The following is a 27,419-nucleotide window of genomic DNA, read 5'->3' on the forward strand; positions in this document are numbered from 1 at the left end:
CTTAATTAGGTGTGAGTGCAAGTAATTAGGTGGAGCGGAGCTGGAGAGGAGCTGGAGCGGAACAACTGAAAAAATGGGTCGCTCCGGATCACTGTTATTTATGTACATTTATTGTTATTTCAATATTATTATTATCAGAGATCTGGAGTAACCATTTTTTTGAGTGGCTCCGCTCCGATACATAATTACTTGCTCCAACTCCAGAAAGACAGAAAGCGTAACACGTTGGTGAGAAGTATGACAAGGGTAGTGGACATAGTGGATAGAGAAAAAAGATTGAAATGGCAATGGGTGGGCCACGTTGCTAGAAGAATGGACGAAAGGTGGACAAAAGAAGTTATTGAATGGAAGCCCGAGAGAATGCAAAAGGGTAAAAGGAAGACCACAGGAAAGATGGGTGGACGAAATCAAGAAAATGTGCGGGGTGAGATGGATGAGAGTTGCGCAAAACAGAGACGAGTAGAAGCGTGTTGGAGAGGCCTTCATCCAGCAGTGGATGGCGAATGGCTGTAAATGATGATGACGATGATGTATGTATATGTACATTATATAGTTCTTACAATTTTTTTTTCGTTTATATCATATTTTTACAACAAATTTCGCGGCATTTTGAAATTTGCCAAGGGCGGCGCATTGTCTAGGAACGTTACAAGTTATGTACACCTCTCAAATTGTGACTATGATAATACGAAATCCCGCCTCACTTTGAACTATAATTTCAATATTACATATTGACATTATAGTTGAATCCGGCTATTTGATAACGAATTTCATTCAAAAACCGGTTGATCTTACCTAATATTATAAATTTAATATAACAGCTAATATTTCTTAGTGTTGCGTGTTTGCGATCTTATAAAATTACATATTACAGAGGATTTGTTGTCGAAATTATTGAATAGTGGTGGTGGTAGCTGCCAGCGAACGTGGTCATCCTTGGTCAAACGATCAGTGTGTTGCAGGGAGCAGCTGCCTAGACACCGTGGACAAAATGGGCAGACTCCTTCTGGCCACTTTTCTTCTGATCGTCAACTTTTGTGGCGAATCTTTTGAGCAGAAGAGCGAAAACAACAATCGTATGTTCTTTACCATCCAAATCAACTAACTCGAATCCGTCAAACATAAAACTGTGTCAATTTAATGATAGGCTCGACGATTTTGATACACTAATCATTAGGTACACATATAATGGATTTGGCGCACTGGAAATTTACTGAAAACAAAATTCACACATTTACAGTTCGTTGTCTAATTTGTACATAGTATCCGTTGAAAGAATTTCGTTTCACACGTATGTACATACGAGGAAAATCAGACAGAATTGAGTAGATTTACATGTACGTGCATTCGAGGTCTTCTAAGAAATGGGTTTCTGATTTGCACATAGGCCATATGCTACTTTTTTTAATTTTGTTTTTATTCTGAACCGGTTTATATTGTTGTATGCCTCAGACAGAGGATATGTTATTAATTGATTTATCTTCACTTCGGGTGTATTATAATTGTGAATTCTGTGAATTGCGAATTGTGAAATATTCGATTTTCCTTTCCATGAATATATTTAAAAATTATTTTAAACTTTTACTAGAAAAAAATATATTATCTTAAAATTACGACTTTTTTTAATGTATAAATATGGTATTGGTCACAAGAAGTGATCTATAAATTTCACAAGGTTATTCATGGAGAAAAATGAAGATGTATTTAAGTGTTATTTTTGATGTTGATGAAATTGGGTGAGGCCAATTCATTTTTACATTACAACACGATTTATATTGATTCAAATTCAAATTAAGTAATTTATCGCATAACAAAAAGACATATAAACAAATGAAATAAGGCTTGTTATAAAAATGCAAAATATATTTTCAAATTCAACAGTATTTTAATTAAATATGTCAACTGTTTAGTAATTATCGCCATTTCATGAGAATTTAAATGTGTTCTAGCTTTGTTTTGACAAATACATACTTTTTTATGCCCATTCTTGAAGTTGGTCAAGATGCCACAAAGTTACTGTTTTTACAGGGCATTAATCAGCGGCGTGCCGTGGAAATCTCCCTGTTCTTGTCGCACAGCCTCACTAACGTGTGCGCGAGGAGGACACAAGAGGACTCGGTATGACGTCACCTAGTCCCTAATCCCTGTATCAATATTGAAACCAAACAAAACTTTAATTCCTTCAAAATATTTATATTAACTGTGAAGAAGCAATAGGTGAATTAAAATTTGGGTTATTTTGATTATTTTTTTAGTAATACTAAACAAAGTTTTGATTTAGTATTTAACCAACGATTTTGATGTACGCCAAAATCATCAACTAAATCACTCGGGCTTAATTACTGAAAATTTACTAACACTGATTTATATATCGGACCCCATTTCAAGGCCATAAACGTTTAAAAACAGGTATCTGCCAAAGGTTGTTCGCCTTTTTTCCCTATTTTGATAAACTGGACAGCAAAAGTAGTCGTGTTTAAAAGTGCATCTTTCTAAAGGATGATGCATGATTTCAACCGACTATAAACCTGTTGTAAACTGTTTTGCTTGGCAGTCAAACATTGTAAACTGTTTTGTTACTCATATTTGGCTCTTTTGGTCCAAGAGTTTGGCGATCCATAGACTAGCATTTAACCAAATCTAACCCATTTTTAAGTGATCTTATCTCAGATTAGGTCATTCGGTTGATAATACATTCATTAATATACACTTTTTGTGAGAGTACATATGTACATAAGTATGTACGTTTGTTACAGAACTAGGATGCTGGAACATTTTTAAAAATAAAATAATTTATCTTCGAACTTCATCTTATGCTTGACCTGTTTTGTTTGAAAACCAGTTCTCAAGAAAAATAATATTCAACTATCAATCACAAAAAAATTTCAAAAATAATTAAAATAGGTCTTCATTAATAATTATAGTCAGACCGATATTATTCATTTTTTAATTTATTAAGACGGTAAATACTTTTCATCAAATTTCAGCCAATCGTGTCTTCGGTTACTTTATAAGAAAATCACTGAAAAACCGGCTACCACTATTTTCGAATTAATTGGATGTCCTACATCTCATTTTGGTCAATCTTTTGACATTTAATACCGGTGAAGTAAGATTTCCTTGACCAGTGAATTATATATGTATGTATGTATGTACCTACGTATACAAACTTTTGGACAGTTAAAAAGAACCAAAAAAAAAATTGTTGTATCCCGTCCAAGCCGGTTTCACATTCGCCTTCATGACATATTATACGAAATTTCACAAAAAGGGCAATAACTGCAAACGTTGATTTGCCACCGCGTATAAGTCGAAAACCCAATATACAGATATTACAATATTATTAATCACTTAATTATAGATCAATTTGAATCAAAGCAGTGATTTTCAACCTTTTCAACTTTATCACGTTTTCTTCATGAAATCGAATATTTATACCTATGTAAATTCATATTTATTTCAGTGGCCGTCACGGCAACGAAAGTGACTTGATCAGAAGTCGAAAAACCAAGATTTTTCGCGATTTTTATGACAATATATGTACATATGTGAAATAGTCGTTTACCATGCATACATATGAAGAGCGAGTAGCATTACCTACATACATACATATGTATATAGTACGTTTACCATGCATACATTCTTTTCGATCTTTCGGCTTTCGACTTTCGATGCAGTGACCCAGACCTTATATATTTATATGTACACTAGTGTTATACCCGATGACATATCATCGCATGGGTGTTGGCATATTAAGTTATTAAATAAAAACAATTAAAAGAAATGTGTCGGTTCGATCCGCACGCGGTCGAATTTTTTTCAAATACCTTTTCAATATATTTAATTTAATATTTATATTTAATTGTTAATATGAAAAAAAGGTAAAAACTAACTACCTACCTACATGTAAACAATTTAAAACACCAATAGAAAAATTAATTAATTAATCAATTAATTAAATAAATTGTCAATAGATTTAATTAGACAAACAGACATTCAATTTTATATATAATATATATATTATATATATATATATATATATATATATATATATATATATATATATATATATGTATATTTTTTTTTTTAAATAATATTATTGTTAAGCATTATCTTTAAGATGGAATATTAATTTAAAAAGATAAACACCATATTCTTCAATTCAGATGTTTTAAATGGATAAAATGTTTGGATATTTTTACAAATATCAGCGAAAAACCAACAACTGCTTTTATCTGTATGTCCAATATCGACAACTGGTTTTTTCAAAAGTCGGTTTTTGTATAAACCCTTATGTACATGTGTACGTTAAAACTTCATATGCCCATTAATCGATGTTCACCTTTCTCGTTACAATGTACATATGTTCGTAAATACACATAATATTTATATAAAATTGTATATATGTATGGACATTCATATTCATGATCGCGTGTCAAATCATTAATTCTATAAATTTTTCGATGAATGTGAAGTTTTTCTGTTTGCGGTAGCTCACGTCTAATTATACCGAATATGTAATTATATATGTACATATGTATGTATATTCATTTTGAAGGTCGCTCACTCTATAAATGACACTTTCCCTATTTCGTTGGCATAGATTGCACTTATCGAATGCTAATTTGCTACGTAGGATGACCTTAAAATTGCTTTTATGTATGTACATACATTGATTTTGACCTTTGAAAAATTAAAAGAGAAACAAAATAGTCAATAAAATAATAACAAATAAAATTTCATTAGAATTTTAATAGAGGCTTCATGTCGTAGTTTGAACAACTTTGTTGGTAACTTTTTCATTTGTGTGTGTATTTTAGTATTAGTATCTTTTCAAAGATAATTCACTGGTTTCTAAATTGTGCTCCATCTTAATTGGAAAGCATTAAAATTACATTATCATGAAAAACATCGTTAAAATTTGTCGGCGAGACCAGAAAATTAGTCAACGTTTTTCATTGTGATATAAACAAAAATGATTTTTTTGGAATTCATCCTTGGATATACTTGGATATACCATGTGAACTACATAGATTTTTTCTGTTAATTCATCGCGAGTTGATCTCCATCTGACCTGTATTCATCGCATGAACTGCGCGATGAATTACATAAAAAAACAATGTCCATTTTGTAAAATCTGGACACTGTATGCATGTACAAAATGTTTTAAGTTCATACAAATTCGATAACCAAACTTCCTCGAAATTGCTCATGATCACAAAACAACATATATTAATACAATGTATATTGCACCAGGGAGTCCAATTTATCGTAATTTCCTACCTGTAATCCGATATTTTTTTACCAATTACCGGTTTACCGGTAAATTAACGGATTTTTTAATCTAAAAAATAAACTACATATTTTGTTTGTACCAAATATACGTATTAACCAAATGCTAGTAAATATAATTTATTATATACTTATCCCAAATAAACGGTTTGAATGGTTTCTTTATTTTTAGGACTATTTTTTTTTAATTCGTCGAAAGTAACAGCGAAAAAAACAAAACTATTCACAATATCGTCCTCCGATTGTTGTGATTAAATTTTTCAACTATTTTTTCAGTTTTATTTCATTTCATCAAAAAGGCCAATTCCTCTATCACAATTTATTTATTTTTTTGTTCTTGGTAGGCTCCTTTCCCAAACTGGCTTAAGTTTTATTTCTAATAGCTAATTGAAGCCTTTATTTTACTGATAACCAGACCTAGGTGGCCAGGATGCTTTAACCCACAAAAATGGTTCACTATTGTCATTTTTTTTTGCTCTCTTGCTTTGTATGACAATAGTGAACCATTTTTTGTGGTTACAAGCTAGAGGTAGGACCGGAAGCGTGCTGCTTATCGTTCAATTGTTGTAAATCCTTTGTAAAAAAGGTTCGGCAAACCTTTAACAATGCATTTACAACATTTGAACAATACACAGCCCCCTCAGGGTCCGGGCTTTAGTACAAGCATCCTAGCCGCCGAAGTCTGCTGTTAACACACATTTACGGTCTGTTCATATGAACTTAGCCAGCACGAACCGGCAGCAGCGGGTATCCTGCAAGTACGAACAGTATACTTTGGTACATTTTATATGGACGCATTCATACTCTATTCGCGCATGCGCATTCACGCATTCATACGCGTCCATATATAATGTACGAAAGAATACTCTCCGTACTTGCAGGATATTTGCTGCTGCCGATTCGTGCTGGATAAGTATGAACAGACCTTTAGTCGTCGATGGAACTATTGTAATATCATCACCGGAATCTGAATTTCATAGATTTGCTATATCTTCCTTGTAAATCCGTTCTATGACGACTATTACTGTTTACTAATATTGTACTTGGTCAGACCAGTGTTGCCAGATTACAAAATATAGAAGAAGAGTGTGATAAAACGAAGCGAAAATATTTTGTTGATTTACCGGTAAAAGTAATAATTTACCGATAAATTACCGAGCTATTTTTCGGGTCATTTAATAATGTAATGGCAATGGACTAGTACATACAAGTAAATAAATATTACATATGTAGATAAAGTAATAATTTTAAGGCATCATGACTAGAGGTAGGATAGTCACAGTGCTATCCATTTTTCGGCAAACCTTTAACAATGCATTTACAACCTTTGAACAATACACGGCCCCCTCAGGCTCCGGTGACTAATCATGACATACATGAAGTTTATGTACTAATTAAAATATTTCGATATTTAGAAAAGCTACCGTTAATATTACTGACTTAATAAATAAAATTTAGTAAATATTATTAGTTTTTAAAGTCTAATAAATATTATTAAATTTTAAAATGTTAATAAGTTATAAACAATGATTTTGACGATTAAAATTATTTTTCAGTAAGAGTGTGTGTAGTAGAAGGCAAGGGTTTGTACAAAAAAGCTGGAAGGTTTTGTCCTATACTCGAAAAGTCTAACAGCGGAGTGCAATGTGTCATTGGGATAGACAGGTATTATCAAAGTTAAAAAGAAATCACCAACTAACACCAATCAATCAATTAATTGCCCAATGACAAGTAAATATTTTCAACTTATAGACTGGATTGCTTGAGGAGAATTTCAAAAGGCACTGTTGACTTTGGTGTCTTCAGTTCGGAAGATCTGCTAGCGGCAACGTGGGCTGACGTAGATGTACTAGTTACAGATGAACTTCGATACCACAATGGTATAATGTATAATATTCAAACCGTTTTGATATAACATGGTTGAAACATTTTAAAAATTGAATAAATTTCCAGAACCATTCGAATACGAAGTCGTAGTCTTGGTCGAAAACTCGATTCAGGGCTTAGAAGACTTGAGAGGGTCCCGGTTCTGTCATCCTGGATACGGCTACGAAGCTGATTGGACTGAAACTCTAGCAAACGTAAGTATATAATATCATTCAGTTGCTGAAAATTTGAAAATAAATACTAAAAAACAAAACATTTTTAGTTCTTCGAATCGAAAGTGATATCCAGAATGTGCGACCCAACATTGTCTCTGATGGAGAACAGACTACGGAGCTCAACGGAATTTTTTGGTGCAGCATGTAAGCCTGGACCGTGGGTACCAGACAAATTAAGGGATCGTACATTGAGTAAGTGATGTCATAAAGTCACAAGTGTATAGAAGATGATTTCATTTATTATTTACGTGTGTGTGTAATTCGATGATTTTTTTTAGAAACGCTGTATCCCAATTTGTGCTCCCTTTGCTACGATCCACAACAATGTTCTTCGAGTGATAAATATTGGGGAAGACGAGGTCCGCTGAATTGTCTTACCGAAGAATCTGGAAATGTGGCCTGGGCAAGATTGGACGATACAAGAATTCACTTTTCGGTGTGGCTTAAAAACTATCGCTATATAAATATAATGATAAATAAATTTACTGCTTTTTCAATAATCGGGTCCAATTTATGTTGAATCATTTTCTCAAAAATGACAAAACTTTTTTCAGTTATGTCTGAAAATTGATAACACTTTTTATATGTATGTATGTATGTATGTACATACATATGTATAATACTATATAAATAATGTGCTAAAGGCGTTTGTTTAAGGCGAATTTATTTTCTTCGTGGAAGCATTATTGTTATTAGTAATAATTACAAATCGGTGCTAGGGTGCTATTTTCCAGGAAATAGAGTTTGCCTATTGTCAACCTACAAAGCTATAAAGCAAAAATAAGGTTCCCAATAGAAATTGACAATAGGCAACCCCTCTTTCCTGGAAAATAGCACCCTAGAGCCTATATCTACCTATAGTAATATTAACTTATTGCTGCGCACCATTGTTCAGTTTTATGGTGAACCTTTTTACTTTATTTTTTTGCTCTCTAGCTTTGTAGTTTGCTCTCTTTCCTTGAAAAAAGCTCCAAAACTCCCATTTTTTGTCCAAAAAGCACGCTACCGCGCCTATTTCTACATATTACTAGAGCCCGGATAACCAAGGTGCCGTTTATTGTTCAAATGTTGTAAATGCATTGTTAAAGGTTTGCCGAACCTTTTTAACAAAGCATTTACAACAATTGAACAATAAGCGACACTTTGGCTATCCGTACTCTACCTATTACGTGGGCTTCTTTAAGGGCTGTTCATACCTAGTCGGCACGTATCGGCAGCAGCAGGCAACCTGCAAGTACGGAAGTATATAGTATTATTTGGTACATTCTACAATATATGGACGCATTCATACTCCATTCATCCGCGTCATATAGAATGTACCAAATAATACTCTCCGTACTTGCAGGTTGCCTGCTGCTGCCGATACGTGCCGACTAGGTATGAACAGACCTTTAACGTTATGTTTTTCTTTAAACCATAATATGTATGTAAAATAAATATGTTGCGTAGGGGTGGGTGAAGGATCCAAATAAAAGGCCAAAGTCGCTTCACAGCATTTATTTGGTGATTAAGGAGATCCACGCACTGCCCGTGCTCCGTCCAGAATGTCTTGACATGGCCTAAGTACCTGCTTAGAGAGGGCAGGTCGCTCACTGCATCTTCGACGTCCTATGCAGTCCCATGGTCCAAGGCACCCAGTCCTACGCTATTGCGCTGTCAGTTCTAAGAACTATACCGGGAAGCCGTACCGCCCACTTAGTTAATTCTGGAGTTTTCATTGTTAGCCGAATACGATAATCCTCGAAACCAATTATCTAAAACGGTCACACAGTCACAAGGATGCGCCATCTCTTGTCCGGATTCTGGGAAATAGCGGGGATGCTACTCGGCCTAATCCGATTGCACTTAACCGACGGCGTATGTTACAATATTACATATGTATATGCCAAGCATTGCTAACTCCTTAAAAATAATACTACAACTACACACATGTATATGTACATATGTCAAGTTAAATCCCATGAGCTTTTTCTTTATAAATTAGGGAAAACAAAAATATCATAAATTTTATTATTTAAATAAAGTATATGTACATACATATGCATATAACTATGTACTTATAATATATTAACCCTTTGAATGCTGACCAACGCTGATCGGCGTTTTGCCAACAAGTCCATCGGCCTGAAATACGCCGATCGGCGTTCTTTTTTGAGTATGTATGTAAAAAATAAACAAGAATACTATCCGCTCAACCTTTCCAAGTAGCATTAAAAATGCATTGAACATGGGTCGTGTAATCCGTGTCAATGTTTATAAAGACTGGTTTACACCGGAATTTTTGAATTTATAACCATAGCAGAATTTCTTGATGGAAATCCCTAACTGCTTAGTATTTTAGATTGTGGCTTGGCATTTAGATTGTGAGAATAACATTTTAACAACAACGAAGAATATGAAACTAGTTTTGGATGTTTTATTAAATTGTATATGTGTATATTTATATTGCTATATGCGTTATTTATCCATACATATGTGTACATTTTGTATAATCGATCTAATAAATTTTCATATATGTATGTATATATTGTATATACATACTTTGGTGTTTCAGTTGTATATGTACGTATATCTATATGTAACTTGACCAAAAAGTTGAGTTTGGTTATAAAATATCTTATGATTTCAGGCTTTGCGACAAACTGGTATTGCCGATGCAACCAACTATTCTTATATGTGTCCCGATGGATCAAAACGGCCCTTGAGAAATGATACTACTCCGTGTATATGGATATCAAAACCTTGGCCTGTCATTGCTGCCAGAAGGTAATGGTGTACATATTTACCATTTAGAGCTCTACGATTCGATATCTTATTGTAATTATTTAATTGCTAGTGTTGTGCCCGTTGATTTCAACGAGTGGTTTCGGAAAGTAATTGATACATGAATTAAAATAAAGTTATATGTTATATATAAATATAATGTAAGGTAATTTATAGGTGCGCGGGCACGTATTAATAGAAAAAGTGCCCGTTCGAAATAATGAATGAATGTGTGTGTGTGTGTGCCTTTGTGGATGTGTATATGTTTGCATCTATTATTATTATTAAACACGCATATGTTATAAATATACATAAATTAACTCGCATTCACCGACTTAATGTATGCGCATATATTAAATCGGCATTACAATAGCGGATGCTTAAAACGCACCCATTGGTCCGAATGTATCGTCGTTGCTCTAATTGGTCAAACTTTAAGTGGTCCACGAGGACCACTTCACGCTGATTGGTTGTGCGCTTCGTTCGCGTGTATTTATTTTATTAAATATATCTCTAGGCACAACATATACACATAGGCATACACAACATATATAGATTTTTTAATCTCCATACTTGTCGATGCACCGCACATACTCACAAACATACATCGCGTCCCTTTTATATATATATATATATATATATATATATATATATATATATATATATATATATATATATATATATATATATATATATATATATATATATATATATATATATATATATATATATATATATATATATATATATATATATATATATATATATATATATATGTTACACCGAATCCGTGAAATTGTCTATGTGAAAAATGCAAGCACGTTGCCCAGTTCACGGATTCGGCAAATTCTATGCCGAATGCGTGAACTGGACAGCGTGTAATATTATAACCAAGTGTCAAAGTGACAGCTGAATGAGGATGTTTAATTTAGTTTAATTTACATATTATTATGTATAATATGACTACATACATATGCTTCGATCTTCTCATATGACTTGTACATAAATGAATGCTATTTTTATACATTTTGATCAATATTTTAACAGTCGGAATTTTATACCTTTTAAAGAATCAGTATTATATTATAAATATTTAATTTCATTACACATGTCCCAGAACATAGCTCTCGGCTACACCGACCAGACCCAATGTATAAAAAAATGTGAACGACTAAGAAATCACCGGGTGTGAAACGCTTAATCTAACTGCATATATCTCTCCGTCCTCGAGTTATGTTCTGGAACAATGTGTAATGAAATTAAATATTTATAATATAATACTGATTCTTCAAAAGGTATAAAATTCCGACTGTTAAAATATTGATCAAAATGTATAAAAATAGCATTAATTTCTGTACAAGTCATATGAGATGATCGAAACATATGTATGTAGTCATATTTATACATAATAATATGCAAATTAAACATCCTCATTCAGCTGTCACTTTGACACTTGTCCACGCTTGTCCAGTTCTAAAAAACCACACCGGAGCGCTGCTGTCTATTTGCCGACTCCACGCTTTGAGCAAACAAATTCTTGCCAAATTCGCCAAAGAATTTGCCGAATCCGTGAACTGGCCAACGTGCTTGCATTTTTCACGCATTCGGCAATTCTGTTGACGAATGCGTGATTCGGTGTAACATATACATATATGTATATTAGTATTATTCACAGTGGAGAAGTAGAATACAAGGTTCGAAACATTATAGTCTTTGTTGATGACGAAAATTGTAGATTTACGTAGTGGAAAAACAAACAAACTTCAATCTTTATATGTAGTTTTCACTGCTTAATACGAGAAAACAATGTGTAAAATATGTAAAATGATTTCATGTTTTAGAAAAAACGCAGCAGCAGTTTCAGCATTGGCCAGTCAATTGTCCCACAATGATCCAAGATCTTGGCAATCAGCTTTACTGAATTTGATCGAGTTTTATCATGTTCGGGTACAACCTTTAAAACCGCAAATGCCGGTACAAGACTATCTGCAGCGCGCCGTTGGATTCTTGACGGCAAACAGTTTCGCAGAATGTAATCCTCCAAGGTACATAATTTCTACCGTAACTGAAGAAAACGCCAGGTGTTGAAATATTCTGTTCGAATATGAAGTGATATTCAATTTCAGATCCATCACAATATGTACGGCAGATATAAAATCCCGCCACAAATGCGATTGGTTAGCGGAGATAGCCCGAGCGAGCGGATTGGAACCACAGTTGCAGTGCGAAATGGAAGTCGCTGATCTGACCAAAAACAGTGAAGATACTCCAGAGACGCGTTGCTTTGAAGCAATGAAAGCTGGACGAGTTGAAGTTACGATAGCTCACCCCGATTGGCAAATACCAGCAAAAAGGTTATAATATATCTCGGTACAAAGCTATGTAATAAACTTAATTTCCTAGAATATAACTATCAGGTATTGAAAAGAATCTTGAAATTCGTTTAATAATATTATTCATCAGTGGCGTAACGTGAATTTTAGGCGCCCCCCCCTTATACACATTATTTCCTTCTCGAAATGCCAAATTACATTTAGCAGTTGAATGAAATGATGCCAATAATTTATACGACTTTATAACGACAATTCTAACGAGATATGTATATTCTTCAATTGTCACAAATCGTACGTAAAACAGGATTTAGTGTGAACTTGTGATTTTTCACTAATTAAATTTTTTTTGAAAGTCCTCTACAGTATTGTATCCCTTCAACCCAAGAATAGTTATAATATTGTTTTTTTTTGTCAGAAAAAAGCCAACACAGTTTTACTGAATAACCTAGCCACGTTTCTATGTATCTCAATCCCTGACTGGTTGGTTCACTTAATTTTTTTTGGAAAAGTATCTTTTTCCAACGAGGTCTCGAGGAAAAGATACAAGATCGGGTTGACAAGTGTCGTAATTCAATATGAATTTCCCCAGATTGGTGTTATTTTCTGTCGGCTCATTTGTAATGTCCTCGGCCAGTCGGATATTTTTCTTGAAGAAGGAACCTCATAAATGAAGCTTGCATTAAGTTCGCTTTATTATCCGTAACTACAGGTTCGATTACATCAGCATTGCTCGAATAAGAGCTAGGTTATTTTTCTGATAGAACTGCTGAAGGACTCAATTCCATTATGTCACTAGAGGTTTTGAAAAAATTATAAATTTTAGTCAATTTCGATGAATTCACGATTTGATTATTTTTTCGGGACTCTGAACTTCTTAAAACTACTTAAAAATATATGTATCGCAAAAGATTTCTTTGTAGTTGAAAAATTTTTGAGCAGGAAGAAATTTAATTAGTGAAGTGAAAAGTAGCCTTGTGAAAATCAGTCAAAAAGGCGCGCCGCTTTGCGGCGCCCACCAAGTCTCGGCGCCCCCCCGCATTGCGGGGTCTGCGGGCGCAGTAGCTACGCCACTGTTATTCATTAAGCGTAGTCCATAGTCCCGACAATGTCGCAGCGACATTGTCGGGACTATTTTATACTTTTTTTATCTGGATCACACCTGAACTTTCAGTTAAAAATCAGGTGAAAATTTCTTGTTCGAAAGCAAAACTTGCATGAAGTATTTTTTTTATATTTAGCCGATTGACATATACATGTGTATGTCAATCGACAATTATTTTTTTTTAAATAAATCAAAATTTATCAATGCAGAGAGTACAAACTGGAGCCAATTTTGTTCGAGAGCACATTGAAGATGAACGATCTGTACATTGTGGCCGCTGTCGTCAAGAACAACTCTACGATAAAATCAATAGACGATCTGCGAAACAAGAGAGCATGCTTTCCCAAGTTCGAAGGTGTCGCCTGGACCTCTATCGTCCACTACTTCAGATCCCAAAAAGTATTCAGTCAAGAAAAATGCTCACATGAGCGAGACATGCTCAAGTTTTTCTCGGGTATTTGCGCACCCGGTGGTTCCGACGAGTTAACCAAGTTGTGCGAATCACATCGGCAGTATTATGGGGAAATTGGAGCTCTCAAATGTTTAGCAGATGATGCGGCCGATGTGGCTTTCATCAGCATGAGAACACTGAAAAACGTAACAGGTAACCAAATATAATAAGCCAGTAATAATAAAAGTTTCATATTTATTATATCTCACTTGAGTTCAATGAATAATAATAATTGATTGTCCAAATTTCACAATCTATCTTCTATGTCTATCTTATAGCCAATTCTAATAGTTTCTATAGTTATTATATATTTAAAATAACTACATAATCTAATAATTGTTGATACAGTGACCGTTATCTATGTATTTTACGCGGTTTTTTTTATTATTTTTGTTAGTTTGTATAATGTTAAGTCATACGAAAAAAATCTCAAAAATTATTATTTACACTTTTTATACAAACAATGTGTATGTAATTTGGTCTGACCATCTTATAGGAGACTGTCCTCTCGCTTGCTTTCCCTCTAGTGTTATGATGAATGTACAGCTTCCAGAATGTATGTACATACATTCTTCCTGGGAATATGGCCAAAGGATGGAAGAATCCTTTGGATTATTTCCTACTTGCCAACTTGATTGGATTATTTCTCCGAAACGGTTAGCTCTTTGAGGATGGATTGATCGTTTTGCGGTCCACGGAATGCACAGCATCCACCTCCAACACCACATTTCGAAGACATGTAACATGTCCCTTTCCCTCCTTTTAATATAACTCACTAACAACTTTTTCCGAGACAATTCCGGGACAAATAGCTCAAAGCTCAATTTTTATATATTTTTTTTATTCGTTCGGAACATATTTTATCGTTTTTACATGCGGAAAATATTACTTTGGTTCCTTTATTAGAATACAAAAAAATATATACATAAGAGTAAAAGAGGTCTTATTTGCAATTCCGCCTTTACAAAGTGGATATTCATGTTATTCCTGACCTTCGTCCACACACTTCATGTGACTAAATACTCTTTCTGGGTAAGCATTACTGCAGGGATGGACATAATGAAAGACACAATTTTCATCAGCTCAACCGGTTTTTTATGCTTTTTGAAATACTCTGCCCATATCTTGTCATCATTTTGCTTGTCTAACATCTGGAAGAAAGTGAAATCGCCACATTGTTCCAGATGTTTCCTTATTTTGCAAACAGCCGTATAACTTATACCCTCTATTGTCGCGATTTTATGTTTATAAAACATTCTAGTTTTTATTAATGCTATAATACTTGCATTTCTCTCTTTAAAATGAATTGCTTTTCGACTAATCTAAAAATATATCTATTTAAGACTCACAAGCAATTTATGTAAGACATAAATGAAAGTATTTTTTTACAAATTAATCACCAACTTACCCTAAAAATATAGTAAAGCTGCAGCAAAAGAAAAAATCACGGTGTTGTTAACGAAATAATAAAAAATCTTCGCAGAAACGCTCGTATATGCTTTACGTATTTCAGGAGCAAACTCATTTCACTTTTATTTTTGAAGACATTTTGAAGGATAATGTTGGATTATTTTTTGTTGGTGAATAGAGTAGTAAATAAGGATGAGCTTACAAAAAAAACTAGCCCGAAAGATCTTATTGTGAATTATTTATAACCGTTACAAATGGGCGCGAACGCGGTTCAATGGGGTGGCGTAATATTCAGTCCTGGGACTGTATGTACGTTGGAAGGACGTTCAACGGATTTATGTACACGATGTCAATTTCAATAAAAATAAATGTAATAGTTTCCTCAAAAATTCAGGGACAATTTAGCATTCATTCGGGATACGGGACAGTGATTCCAATTCCGGGACAATCCCGGCCAATCCGGGACGGCTGGCAATCCTACTCACTGTCCATTTATTTAATGACCAAAATTGTGACTCAAAAAATGTAGCAGGATTTTCAAAATATGGAACATTATTTGCATATGCATACATTAATGAAACTTGCTAGGTATTAATTGTGTTTATTTTATTTATTATAGAAACTAAAGGAGCAGAGATTTTACCGCACGACTTTGATTCTAATAATTACCGAGTGGTATGTCCACCGGATAATCCGAAGAACTGCTACATATCATGGTCGAGCGTCGGACACATCTACGCCAGCTCAAGTATCGGTGACATGAGACGCCAAGAGTTGATAAACGCTTTCAAACAGCTGGACCAACTGTTTGGCAAGAGTTTCAAGTCTGCCACAAGTCCATTCACAATGTACGGACCATTTGATCACGAGCACAACGTCATCTTTCAAGATAGGACCAACAACCTGAAGACGTTGGGCGAGCTGGCCGAGACGAGACTGCTATATAATTACGAGGTAGTCGCCAGAGAATATAGAAATAACAAGTGCGCTGTCAGCTCAGGAATACGATTGGCCATATCAGAGATTTCAACGGGGCTGACATTATCCATTTGTCTTGCGTTAGTGTTTCTCACAGTGTGAAATGTTTCATCGTGTATAGATATTAAATTGTATTTGTTATAATTTAATTCAAGTCTCAATATATGTATATGTTTAATTTCAAAATGGAATAGGCCCATTTTGCAAATGTTTAAGTCAAGCTATTTATGTGTACTTTTTAAAAAATGAAAAAAGTGCAAACAATTAGAAAGTTTTTAATCCTTGATAAATAGTGTAAACTAGTCATAATCAACTTCTTTTATCACAGTACACATCTATATAAATATCTTCATTAATCTTTGCTTACTATTAAATGATCTCTGAGCATTTTTTTTATTTATATACACTTACCTACATATGTATGTACATATTATACATTTAAATATTATTAGATGTATATAAGAAACTACTATTCTAATATACAAAGCAATAAATATATTGTAACGTAGAGATTAGTTGGGTGGCGCTCGTGGACCGATGGCTTACGAGCGCTAATCACCTGATCTCTCGTTCTCGCCGAATGAATAAGCCGTATGTAACGGCCAATGGGATCGTCCCACTCATCGACCAATAGTTAACATGTGTATGTATGTATTTGTGTTGTGCCCAACGGGTATAAATATGGGGCGCTCTCGGTCTGGAAACCATTCCGACCTGGAGCGCCGACGAGAGCACACGAATAAAACCTTCTACAAAACTCCTGCATCTTTCTCTCCGATTCTGGAAGCCCCCCCCCCCCTTCACGTCCACGCAACAATATTATACATACATATATTTTTAATTATTCTCTTATAGCAGTGAAGGAGTGATATTCTTTGACGGGAACACCAATGAGTTTTGAAGACGATCTTGATTGTTCAATTGATACAAGTGTTATTGTATGTATGGCGAAGGAAGTAGTTGCTCGACTTGAGAGTGGGCAGGCTGAACTCCTGCAGCTCACCGGCATCTGGGGATGATGCGCTGGTTTATATATTGGTTGATTGTGTAACGCGTAGCTTGGCCGGCGAGATCACGTTGTGGAAGATTCCTACGGACTCAGGTTAATAAATACACATGTCGTGAGCAATTTGCAACCCCCCCCCAGTTGTACTCAAGTAACTTATTACTAACAGTATAAATATAGCATTGGCTGAAAATAATCATTTAGATGTATATATGTATATAAGTATTTGCAACTCCGCAGATCTCAAATTCAGGGTACTATTCTCAGATAAAGCTTCCATTTTTTCAGTATGATAAAAATGGATTTATTCTATAGTAAGTACTTTAACATAAAATAGCTAGATTAAAATATAGATTCTGCAGTTTTAATTCGACATTATGTAGTTTTTGTATTCTTGTAGTTGGTCCTGTATCATTTAGATACTATAAATTGTGAAATGTGATGAAAATAAAACGTTTGTATTTAACAACTTTATTAATATTCGATAGCAAACTTAAAATAAAAATATGGTGAAAATATCAGGTTTATTAATTGGAAAAAAGTATTTTAACCGTACAATACAAATATTATAAACACAACAGGAGTATTGTTTGCGACAGTTTTATTATAATTATGTATTTAAAAATTAATAAATTGAATTTCATAAGTATTTTTGGCAAAATGGAAATCAAAACAAATTTATCAACTTTTAATTCATATCTAATAATTGATAAATTCATATGCACTTACTGTATAATACAATTTTATTTGTTTTATATACAATGCGACAATTCTAAAGTCGCTTAAAAAGATCACAAGATGAAGTATAAAAGATGTCGGACTCGACCGACATTTATAATTAAGACGAAAAAAATTGAGCAAAAGTTATACAGCTGATAAATAGTATTAAAAACCCAATATAAAAACAAATGTTTCCAACAAAAAAGGCACATAGATTTTACCCTGTAAAATTTTACTCGCCAAAAATGTGTTTAATAAAGATTAAACTTGTAAATAAAATTTGAATGTATTTACAATATTTTAAATGAACTAAAGTTTATTAAATCGATTCATTATATAAAAAAATTAGAGCTCTAAATTCGTTGCAAATAAGTAGTTAGGAAATATTAAAAAGTAATTGATAATACGCATGTGTATGTATGTATGTACAGTACAAAGCTAAATTTACACCCGGATGCAAGTTAAATTGCATTACTCGTCAGACTTTTAAGTGATGCATTATAAAACAGACAAGATAATTTTCATATGAAACACATTTATCGCTAAATTGAGACGTTCTATATACATTTATATGTACATAATATATATATATATATACATATATCTTTATATTTGAACTAAATTCATATATCGAGCATCCACATTTAAAAAGAGCCAATAAAAATTTAAAATAAAAAAATCTTAACATATTTAGTTACATCAAAACTGAATTTATTACTCGGTGGTTAAAACACATATCCACCTGAGACTAAAAAAATATTTAAAAAAAAAGACAACTCACTTTCAACACACCGGAACAATTCAAGTCATTCAAAAAATGACAAATTTTAGTATAATTGTCATTTTTTGACCATGAGAACGTTAACGGCACATGATGATATGAGTTATTATCGATTTCACAATTTATAAAAATACGAATGCCAGGAGTATTGCTAGTGTGACGGGAAATTAAGGAAATATGTACTCGGTCGCCTTTTCTAAGTCCCATTCGTTCGACGATAAGGCGACGAGAGCTATGGTATCGCTTACACCCAAGTCGGCTAGTTTTCTCAGTTTTTCGTCGAAGTACGGATTATTATCAGGTCCGCCGGCATACAGATGAGTCCATTGTCTTGCCGTCATTTGGAATAGCACGTTGTTGTTTTTATATTGGTTCGCCACGACAGCATCCTGAGGATCGTCCGGCTCCGGAGACGACAACAGAGCTTGCAACGACAACAGCACAGTGCGCAAAGTCATCGCAGCCGCCCACTGATCTTTCAATATATCAAGACATATGGCGCCGGTAGCCGACGATATATTAGGATGCCAAATATGTGTGATGAATTTCACCTGTAATTGATTGAAAAAAAAACCATCCTTGCAATATTGTCATTTGTAATACAAACACCTATTATTTTCCATACAAATTAATCAATAAACAACGCGCGCACAATAACAAAAAAAAATCACAGTTGAAATTCGCTGCTAATAAAGATCGCACGCTCTTGAAGGCCCTACCCACTTCTAATTTTAAAATAATCAAATAAAAATTAATAAGCTATATACGTACATGTAAAATAGCTTGACACTGATTGTGGATAAATGTTTCTGCTGATTCATATCATTTCAAGTGTGTTAAAAAACTAGCACTGGAAACGTATGAATCTACATATGTATATAGAGCATATAAAATTGAAGGTTTGTAGGGCCGTTTAAATCGCGAGTGGAGTTCGCTATGTAAGTCTGAGATACCTTTGGTGGATCGAAGGGATATGATTCCGGAATTTCAAAGTTGAGAATGAACTTTCCCCCCTCGTAAGGCGTTTCAGGAGGGCCTGTTATTTCTCCCTTCAGTGTCATCCAGAAGTCGTTCAACACTTCAATCTTGATCGGACATCCCACCAGCTGAAAAAGAAATATGTTTCGTTCAATATTGATTCGAGGTAAATAAATTCTCGCCTCGTCATACATTTGGATCTAAATTTAAATGTACGTCTAATTTTATTTCGGCGACTGAGTGACACTGGCACTATTGTGTTTATGTGTTTATTCACGCTTACTACGCTAAATTTGAATGTTCGTTGTCCAAAACAGGGCCAACTAATTATTTGCGCGACGAGTGCATTATATGCATGTTGATAAAAAAAAAACCTCAGTCTAATCAGTTTCATATTAAAATATTATCTAAAGTTAAACCGCAAATCCGTTTCTATATTTTTTTAATACAATGAAAAAACGCAAACTTTTTCGATGCAAGCAATAGCATATTGCATTGATACCAGGTATGTGCCAGAGTCGCTTCAAAATATACCGTCTCTGATTTTGACGATTTAAATAAGATTGACTTTTTGCCAAGGTTATAATGAAAAAGAGCGATTTTCAAAATATCATCATATATATTTTTTTGATTTTTAAATGCTTTTTATTATTACGAAATTATGTTCACAATACATCTTATATCTATTTTAATAGCTACTGATCTACTGATCATTTTCTATTTTACAATTTTAATTTAATTTGGTTAGTAATTACAGTATTATATTATTCTAATGTTAATCTAAAGCATAATAGGAAAAAGAGCTCAAAAACCTATTTACAATCCTTAATCATATATATAATAGCGCTACTCTGTGTGTCTGTCTGCGATAACGCTCGCCGTAGTATAATAGTATTTTCGATTCGACATACATATGTACGTCACAGCTAAAACACTGCTAACAAAACGAATATAATAACAAAAGAAAAAACTTCTATATATACTGTTTGCTACCAATGTTTCCTCAAGGTTACAAGAGCTTTTTCGATACAAATTGAGCGCTAATGTAGGTAAACTTATACAAGACAAAAGTTCTACTTCCGGTTGTCGGATTTTGTTCGAAATTTTTTTATAACTTAATATCACTATAATTATTATACACATTAAATATCAAAATAAAAATAATTTAAAAGGTCAAAATAAAATAATGAAATATTGTTTTAAAAAAAATAGTTACTAGTTAATTTACGAATTCTGACCAAAACCTTATCAGCTCTAAGTCAGTACATGAAGAATACAAATATTAATTTTCAGCTTGATACGTTCAGGGATGTGAAAAGAATCGTCGTCACAGCATTTTTGACTTTTCTAAGAGGAAAAAATCCAACTTCCGGTTTATTAAATTTTGTGATTTAATAAACCGGAAGTGATCAGAAAAAAATCAAACAAGAGTAAACTGCCACTGACGGATGCTTACCAAATTTTATACATAACTTGGTATAAGCCTAAACTTGTACATATGAAATTTCAGTTCAATAAACCAAAAGGTTTCTTAGAAAAACTAAAAGTACTACTACCGGTTCCGATGCTAAGTTTCAGTTCGATAGGACTAACGGTGTTCAAAAAATCCCCAAAATACACAGACACACGCACACACACATTTTTTCTAGATCATGAAAACGTGATCAATGGTCAATTTCGAATTCGATCTGAGTTCGTATCAGTCAAAAATCTCGAGTTCGAAATTTCACATGATCACAAAACTTCATCTATTTTCACTACTTCCATAGATAATGTAAAAGGAGTCGGAGTGGGTTTATATCGAAACATAAATAAAACAATCTAGGTCTCAACTATGTGAAAAGCCATTTTGAAGATCAAATCACCAGATAATGTGGCAACCCACAGCAAATATAAACAGGATCTAGCATACACAATATAACTGTTTATTATAAACAAATATATGATTCAATCGGTGATAAAATTAAAATAAATAAAAAAGCCATTTATATAGCATATATATTATACATCATAATACCTGCAATTCGACGATTTTTTTTATAAAGTAATTAAAAAAGACTTGAGAATCCACATCGAGATGTTTAGAACAGCGTTCATGAAACTTAAAGCGGCACTTACAAACAAGCATCTCAATCTTCGTACACGTTTGAGATTGTCTGGTCAGTGCTGCTATATGGATGCGAAACGTGGACTCTGAATACCAGGATGAACAGCAGCATCGAAGCTTTTGAGATGTGGGTCTACAGGCATATGCTGAAGATCCCATAGACCAAAAAAGCCATGAATGTACCTATCCTCTGCATGATAGGGAGAGGCAGGCAACTTATTTCTGTCATCAAACGGAGAAAGATATGAACACCTCGGACACATGATACGGGTTCCAAAATACAAATTTCTCCGTTCGATAATGGGAAAAATAAAAGTTAGAAAATGGATTGACAGGAAAAAGTTGTCCTGGCTTCGAAATATGCGCATGTGGACCGATATTAACGCCGAAGAGCTGTTCCGAGCTGCTGAAGACCGATGTGGATATCTGCAAGTAATCAACGAGGTGGTCGCCAACGTCCGGATGCGGACAAGGCATTAACCGTTTACCCGCGGCCGTCTTCTATGGAAGCTTTGGATGACAAGTCTGTAGGGTGGCTGTCTTCCATAGAATTTCTGAACTTTGCACTGGATTTTGAGGCTTATATGCGCCTATTTCAACTGTTTTAAGGTTCAAAATTGGTTGAATATATTACTGAGAGTTGAATGCCATCTATTCAATTTGCTTAAAATGAATATATATACCAGTCAAAAATTAGTTTTTGTGGAACCATACTGAAACCTCGTTTAAGTGACGTCACGTCTTTATACAATTATGAGAATGATTATTTGACAATTAATCCATAACTACGAGATATATTATGTATTTTATTGTTTAAAATAATACTTTTTGTGTTAATTAACATATCTGGTTACTTGAGTAAATATTAAAATCTGTATTTAAGGTCGAAAACTCGATTGCCAAATTCGCGAAAAAGGTGCCGCGTACAGGGCTTGTTTGCTATATTTATTGCCGCGGGCAAAGGGTTAAGAAGACAAAGAATTAAAATTCATGATATTACATTTCAATCTAATAGTGGATTTATGTCAATAAAATTCTACTAGTTGATAAATACTATGATGATATATTATTTTAACTCGTTAACGACGGGGAACGCGGAATCCACGTCCTCGGTAAACCTTGCGCTGTGACGGGGAACGTAGATTCCACGTCGTCGATACTGCGCACTTTGAGATGGGATCCCACACATATACGCGCCATAATATTTTGTTTTAAGACAATATATGTCTCAATTGGGGTTTATATAATATTATTTCGAAAAAAAATGATCATATTTTTTAAATTTCACTGACATATCGAACAAAAAGAAAACGTTTAATTTTTTAAGAACTTATGCTATAGATTTTGGTTTATTTTAAATTTTCATTGATTTTTATTGATTTCAATTGATTCTTAGTAATTACATACATGATCTCATACAAAATTCTCATTGTATTTTTATTTAATTCAAATATCACCGCGGTGGTCGGAGTATCATATCACAACCGTGAATGTAAGCGCAATGCTTAGGCGAATTGTAAGTGATTCGCAACTCGTGTAATGCAACCATATATTTTTCCGTTAATAATTACGCAAAAATAATGTTTTTTCTTTTTTTTTTTTTATCTTTCCTAATTAGTTTCGCCAATCGCAGAATGTTTATTTATATAAAACACTCGGATAGGCAACGTAGCCAATTTACCCATGTTATGTGAGCATTTGTAAAAGTTATTATTATTGTAATAACATGTTTATTTATTTAAAATATGCATGAGAAGCGGCCCTAATCTGTGCCGTGACCCACGTGAGTTATTCTTATTATAATATTTCGTTCACAATAATTATGAGTCATCAGTCATATATGGAATTTTTTGCTTATCTCCGTGTGTGTATTCACAATATATAGAAGTTCTGTGATCATGAGAAAATTCGAACTCGAGATTTTGACTGATTTTTTAAAATACGTCTATCCAACTTTATAAAACAAAGGTTTTTCTAGAAAAAATTACATGCTGGGATTCTTACAGAGAGAATGGGACAAGTTAGATGCCTTCAAAATGGGTGACCGTCACCGCACCGAACGTTAAAAAGTCGAAAATGTTCGTTTACCATGCAGTTAGTATATATATATATATCAGTGGCGTGCGGTAAAAATATCTCTCCCCCCCATCGTATATCCTCACTTAATTTGCGTGAGCAGGATACAACAGGAACAAGAGGAGCAGGCTGTATTAAACAAGGCTGTATGACAAAATGAGAGATAATTTCACCGCATGCCACTCATATATATTATATATACATAGTACTGTTTACCATGCACCCTTTATTTTTGATCTTTCGACTTAAGATCTTTCGATTTTCGATCTTTGCCTTCCGATGTTTGCGTTTTCGGGCTTTTCACTTTCGGTCCCGTGAGGTAGACCCCTTCAAAATATGATGCTGGAGGTGGATGTTGTGAATTACATGGACGGCAAGACGCACGAACATCTCCATCTTCATTGAGCTGGCAGTTTTGGAGAGACTCTACACAACATGTAGGAAAAGGATTCTTTCCTACTTTGGCCACATTGCCAGGAAGAATGTGAAGAATCTAGAGAGGCTGGTAGTAACCGGAACATTAGAGGGAAGGTCACCGAGAGGACTGTCTCCCATATCGAACTAAACAACTGATCAGATCAAACTAAACAACTGACAGGATCGTCTAAGCGCTGCTTTCAACTTGGCACGAGTCCGGGAGGAGTGAAGACCGATCATCCATCGAATCGTCCAGATGATAGAAATGAGAATGAGCAAACAAGAAAGAGCAAGAAGACATTTATATACGTACAATTATATTGTATTATATAAAGACAATGTTTTTATATTGTTTTTATATAATACAAGATTAGACCCATAATTGCACAATAGGATAATTTTCGAACGTATCTGCCTAACTAATATGTACATATACATATGTAATTATATTTACATTTCAATTTTACATAACAGGAGCAAAAATAAAAAGCATTACGTTTCAAATCTGCAGCATTCGGCATTGATGATTCACTTGACAAGACTGAACAAAGCGATTTGTGATTTCAAAAGCACATATGTACTAACCAGATAGAGTTAATTCTATATAAGATTAGTCATTTCATTAATTAGACGAATAATATTTGACGGCAAAAATATTTTCCAACAAATTCGTTCGTTTTTATTTTATTTAAAAAGTGTACTACATTCGTGCAGACATATTGTTGAATGGTGTATTGAAGTATGATAAAAAGAGTGTTGCATTTTTTTTAATTAGAAACGTACATCCATGTACACTATAAATAGTTGACTTCTACACAGAACAAGGCATAATGTAAAATTAGTGTCAGTTGGAATATTGAAACCTCATGTTTAATCGACAGATTTCTAGTTTTTCACTTAGTGTGTAAAATGAAAAGGAAATGTGTTGAAGTTAATATTTGAAAAGCCAACCTCTAGAGGTAGAGGTATGTCCGTGCTTATGTTTTGAAAATTGACGTAAAAAGGCGGGAGAGATTTGACAGAACGAGGTCGGGTGTAAAAATATATACCTCTTCACTCTTCATGGCTTCCTTGACCTCCTTCTTTATCCTCCTGACCGCAATAGTCTCCATGACGAGAGCGCAAATCACCAGATGGGAAAGTCGTGGTCGAGCTAAAGCGACCGGAGAACCCTCGAATGAGACACTCGGCCTGCAGTGCAACCAACTGTTGTTCGACAATTGTAAAACGTGGTAATACCACACGTTAAGAATGACCAGTGAAAAAATTGACAAATGGGAATTTCTACCATATTCTCGCGTTGTTTCTACAAGTCATCGTTGATTTTATTCTTTGGAATACATTTTATAGTTCGGCCGAAGTAGGAAATCACAGAATCGTATGTTATGTTTTTAAAGCGGAAAACATTGTAAGAGAGATAGGGAGCAGTAAGACAAAAATAGTGCGGATGAATAATGAGTGTTGTGGGTAAAATAATGATTTGTGTTTATATCCCATTGGTTTTCAATAGATTATACACATATAAACTCTAAAACTGTACTAAGTTTGACCCATTGAATTCGAATATGATAATGATATTTGTTAGTTCACTTTCATGTGCCCATTTAAAAAATACGCAATCATTACAGTTTTTTGGCTTTTGTGGTATTTAAATCAAAATCTAGTATTGCTGTGTTCAAAGTGAGTATTAAAATAAAAATTCATATGTTTTTTTTCTATATTTATTTGCTTCAATTTTTTTATAACTAATTATCTAGCGAATTTTAAAAGTCAAAAATATTATTTTTTGACACATTTTTGGCCAGTTTTATATTTCATCATTCATTTTTTTATTTTATTTTACTGTAGAATAGTAAATGGTTTTAAATTGAGTTAATTGACTAATACACTCTTCTTGGTAATATTTAAGACGGTAAACGGACTACTAGTCATATGTGAACCAGTCGCAGGTCAACTGGTCACTCTAGATCGGTCTCACGTGATCACCCGTCACACTAAAACTGGTCACGAGAAAACTGGTTGACAGATTTTAGGGTGTGACCAGTTTTCTCGTGACCAGTTTTAGTGTGACGGGTGATCACGTGTGACCGATCTATAGCGACCAGTTGTCCTGTGACCGGTTCACATTTGACTAGTAATCACCGAACCATTTAAGACACCATCGAAAGTCAAAAGAATAATTTCAATACAAAAACAATGTGGAACAAGATTGGTCTAATCAACGAAGTAGAGTTGAAATCGCATCACTAAAATTGAAAGCACAATAATATACCATTAATGGTATATTATTGTGCTTTCTGTGTATGTGTTTAAAATCAAAACCGATCGATCCTGTTTTATACAATAAGAAATGTTATGTGTAGCTTATTTTTTCTTTTATTAAAATTTGTGGCGGCTCGCTATACGACATGGTCGAGTTTGGTCACCTTCCTGCGAGTGGGGACCAATTCGGCTGTGTTCAGAGTAGCTACCTCTCTCTGCTTTCAGCCGTCATAAATAAAGCACGTGCATGAACATGTCAGTCATCTCATTCGTTCATCCCCCATAAATTATTATGTTTTTGTGGCGGCTCGCTATACGACATGGTCGAGTTTGGTCACCTTCCTGCGAGTGGGGACCAACTCGATTGTGTTTGGAGTTAGCTACCTCACTCTGCCTTCAGCTGTCTTAAATAAAACACGTGCATTAACATGCCAGTCGTCTCATTCGTTCATCCCCCATACTGTTTCAAAAGTATAAGGTAACAAAAGGACAACCATTTTGTACGCCACGACGAAAATATTTTAAATCAATATATCATTTTCAACGGTCTCCCTCACGGGAAAGTGAAACGCCCGAAAACGCAAATATCGGAAGGCAAAGATCGAAAATCGAAAGATCAAAAAAAAAAGGTGCATGGTAAA

At 34.0% G+C, this 27,419-nt stretch overlaps 2 protein-coding genes across 2 annotated transcripts; one reads left to right on the forward strand and one right to left on the reverse strand.

The window, feature by feature from the left end:
• Positions 1–881: 881 nt before the first annotated feature.
• On the forward strand, positions 882–17,932 carry LOC143922621 (transferrin-like). Its single transcript, XM_077445951.1, has 11 exons — positions 882–1,076; positions 6,849–6,957; positions 7,045–7,172; positions 7,246–7,373; positions 7,442–7,586; positions 7,673–7,830; positions 10,024–10,160; positions 11,999–12,202; positions 12,284–12,511; positions 13,802–14,196; positions 16,073–17,932. Exons 1-11 carry the CDS (start codon positions 992–994, stop codon positions 16,531–16,533), a joined length of 2,178 nt encoding a protein of 725 aa, XP_077302077.1. The 5' UTR covers positions 882–991; the 3' UTR covers positions 16,534–17,932.
• Ubc4 (ubiquitin conjugating enzyme 4) lies at positions 17,902–25,728 on the reverse strand. Its single transcript, XM_077445952.1, has 3 exons — positions 25,566–25,728; positions 19,892–20,044; positions 17,902–19,489 (listed from the first exon to the last, which is right to left on the reverse strand). Exons 1-3 carry the CDS (start codon positions 25,626–25,628, stop codon positions 19,106–19,108), a joined length of 600 nt encoding a protein of 199 aa, XP_077302078.1. The 5' UTR covers positions 25,629–25,728; the 3' UTR covers positions 17,902–19,105.
• Positions 25,729–27,419: the final 1,691 nt, after the last annotated feature.

This window comes from Arctopsyche grandis, chromosome 2 (assembly GCF_051622035.1).
Source record: "Arctopsyche grandis isolate Sample6627 chromosome 2, ASM5162203v2, whole genome shotgun sequence".
NCBI lineage: Eukaryota > Metazoa > Arthropoda > Insecta > Trichoptera > Hydropsychidae > Arctopsyche > Arctopsyche grandis.

Excerpts from the sequence above, each read along its gene's own strand:
- Ubc4 (XM_077445952.1), bottom strand. The coding sequence starts at position 25,628 with ATGGAGACTATTGCGGTCAGGAGGATAAAGAAGGAGGTCAAGGAAGCC. Across the intron at positions 20,045-25,565 it reads AAGCCATGAAGAGTGAAGAG|CTGGTGGGATGTCCGATCAA; the intron begins GTATATATTTTT and ends TTTCTTTTTCAG. Across the intron at positions 19,490-19,891 it reads ATCCCTTCGATCCACCAAAG|GTGAAATTCATCACACATAT; the intron begins GTATCTCAGACT and ends AATCAATTACAG.
- LOC143922621 (XM_077445951.1), top strand. The coding sequence starts at position 992 with ATGGGCAGACTCCTTCTGGCCACTTTTCTTCTGATCGTCAACTTTTGT. Across the intron at positions 6,958-7,044 it reads TGTGTCATTGGGATAGACAG|ACTGGATTGCTTGAGGAGAA; the intron begins GTATTATCAAAG and ends TTCAACTTATAG. Across the intron at positions 14,197-16,072 it reads AACACTGAAAAACGTAACAG|AAACTAAAGGAGCAGAGATT; the intron begins GTAACCAAATAT and ends TATTTATTATAG.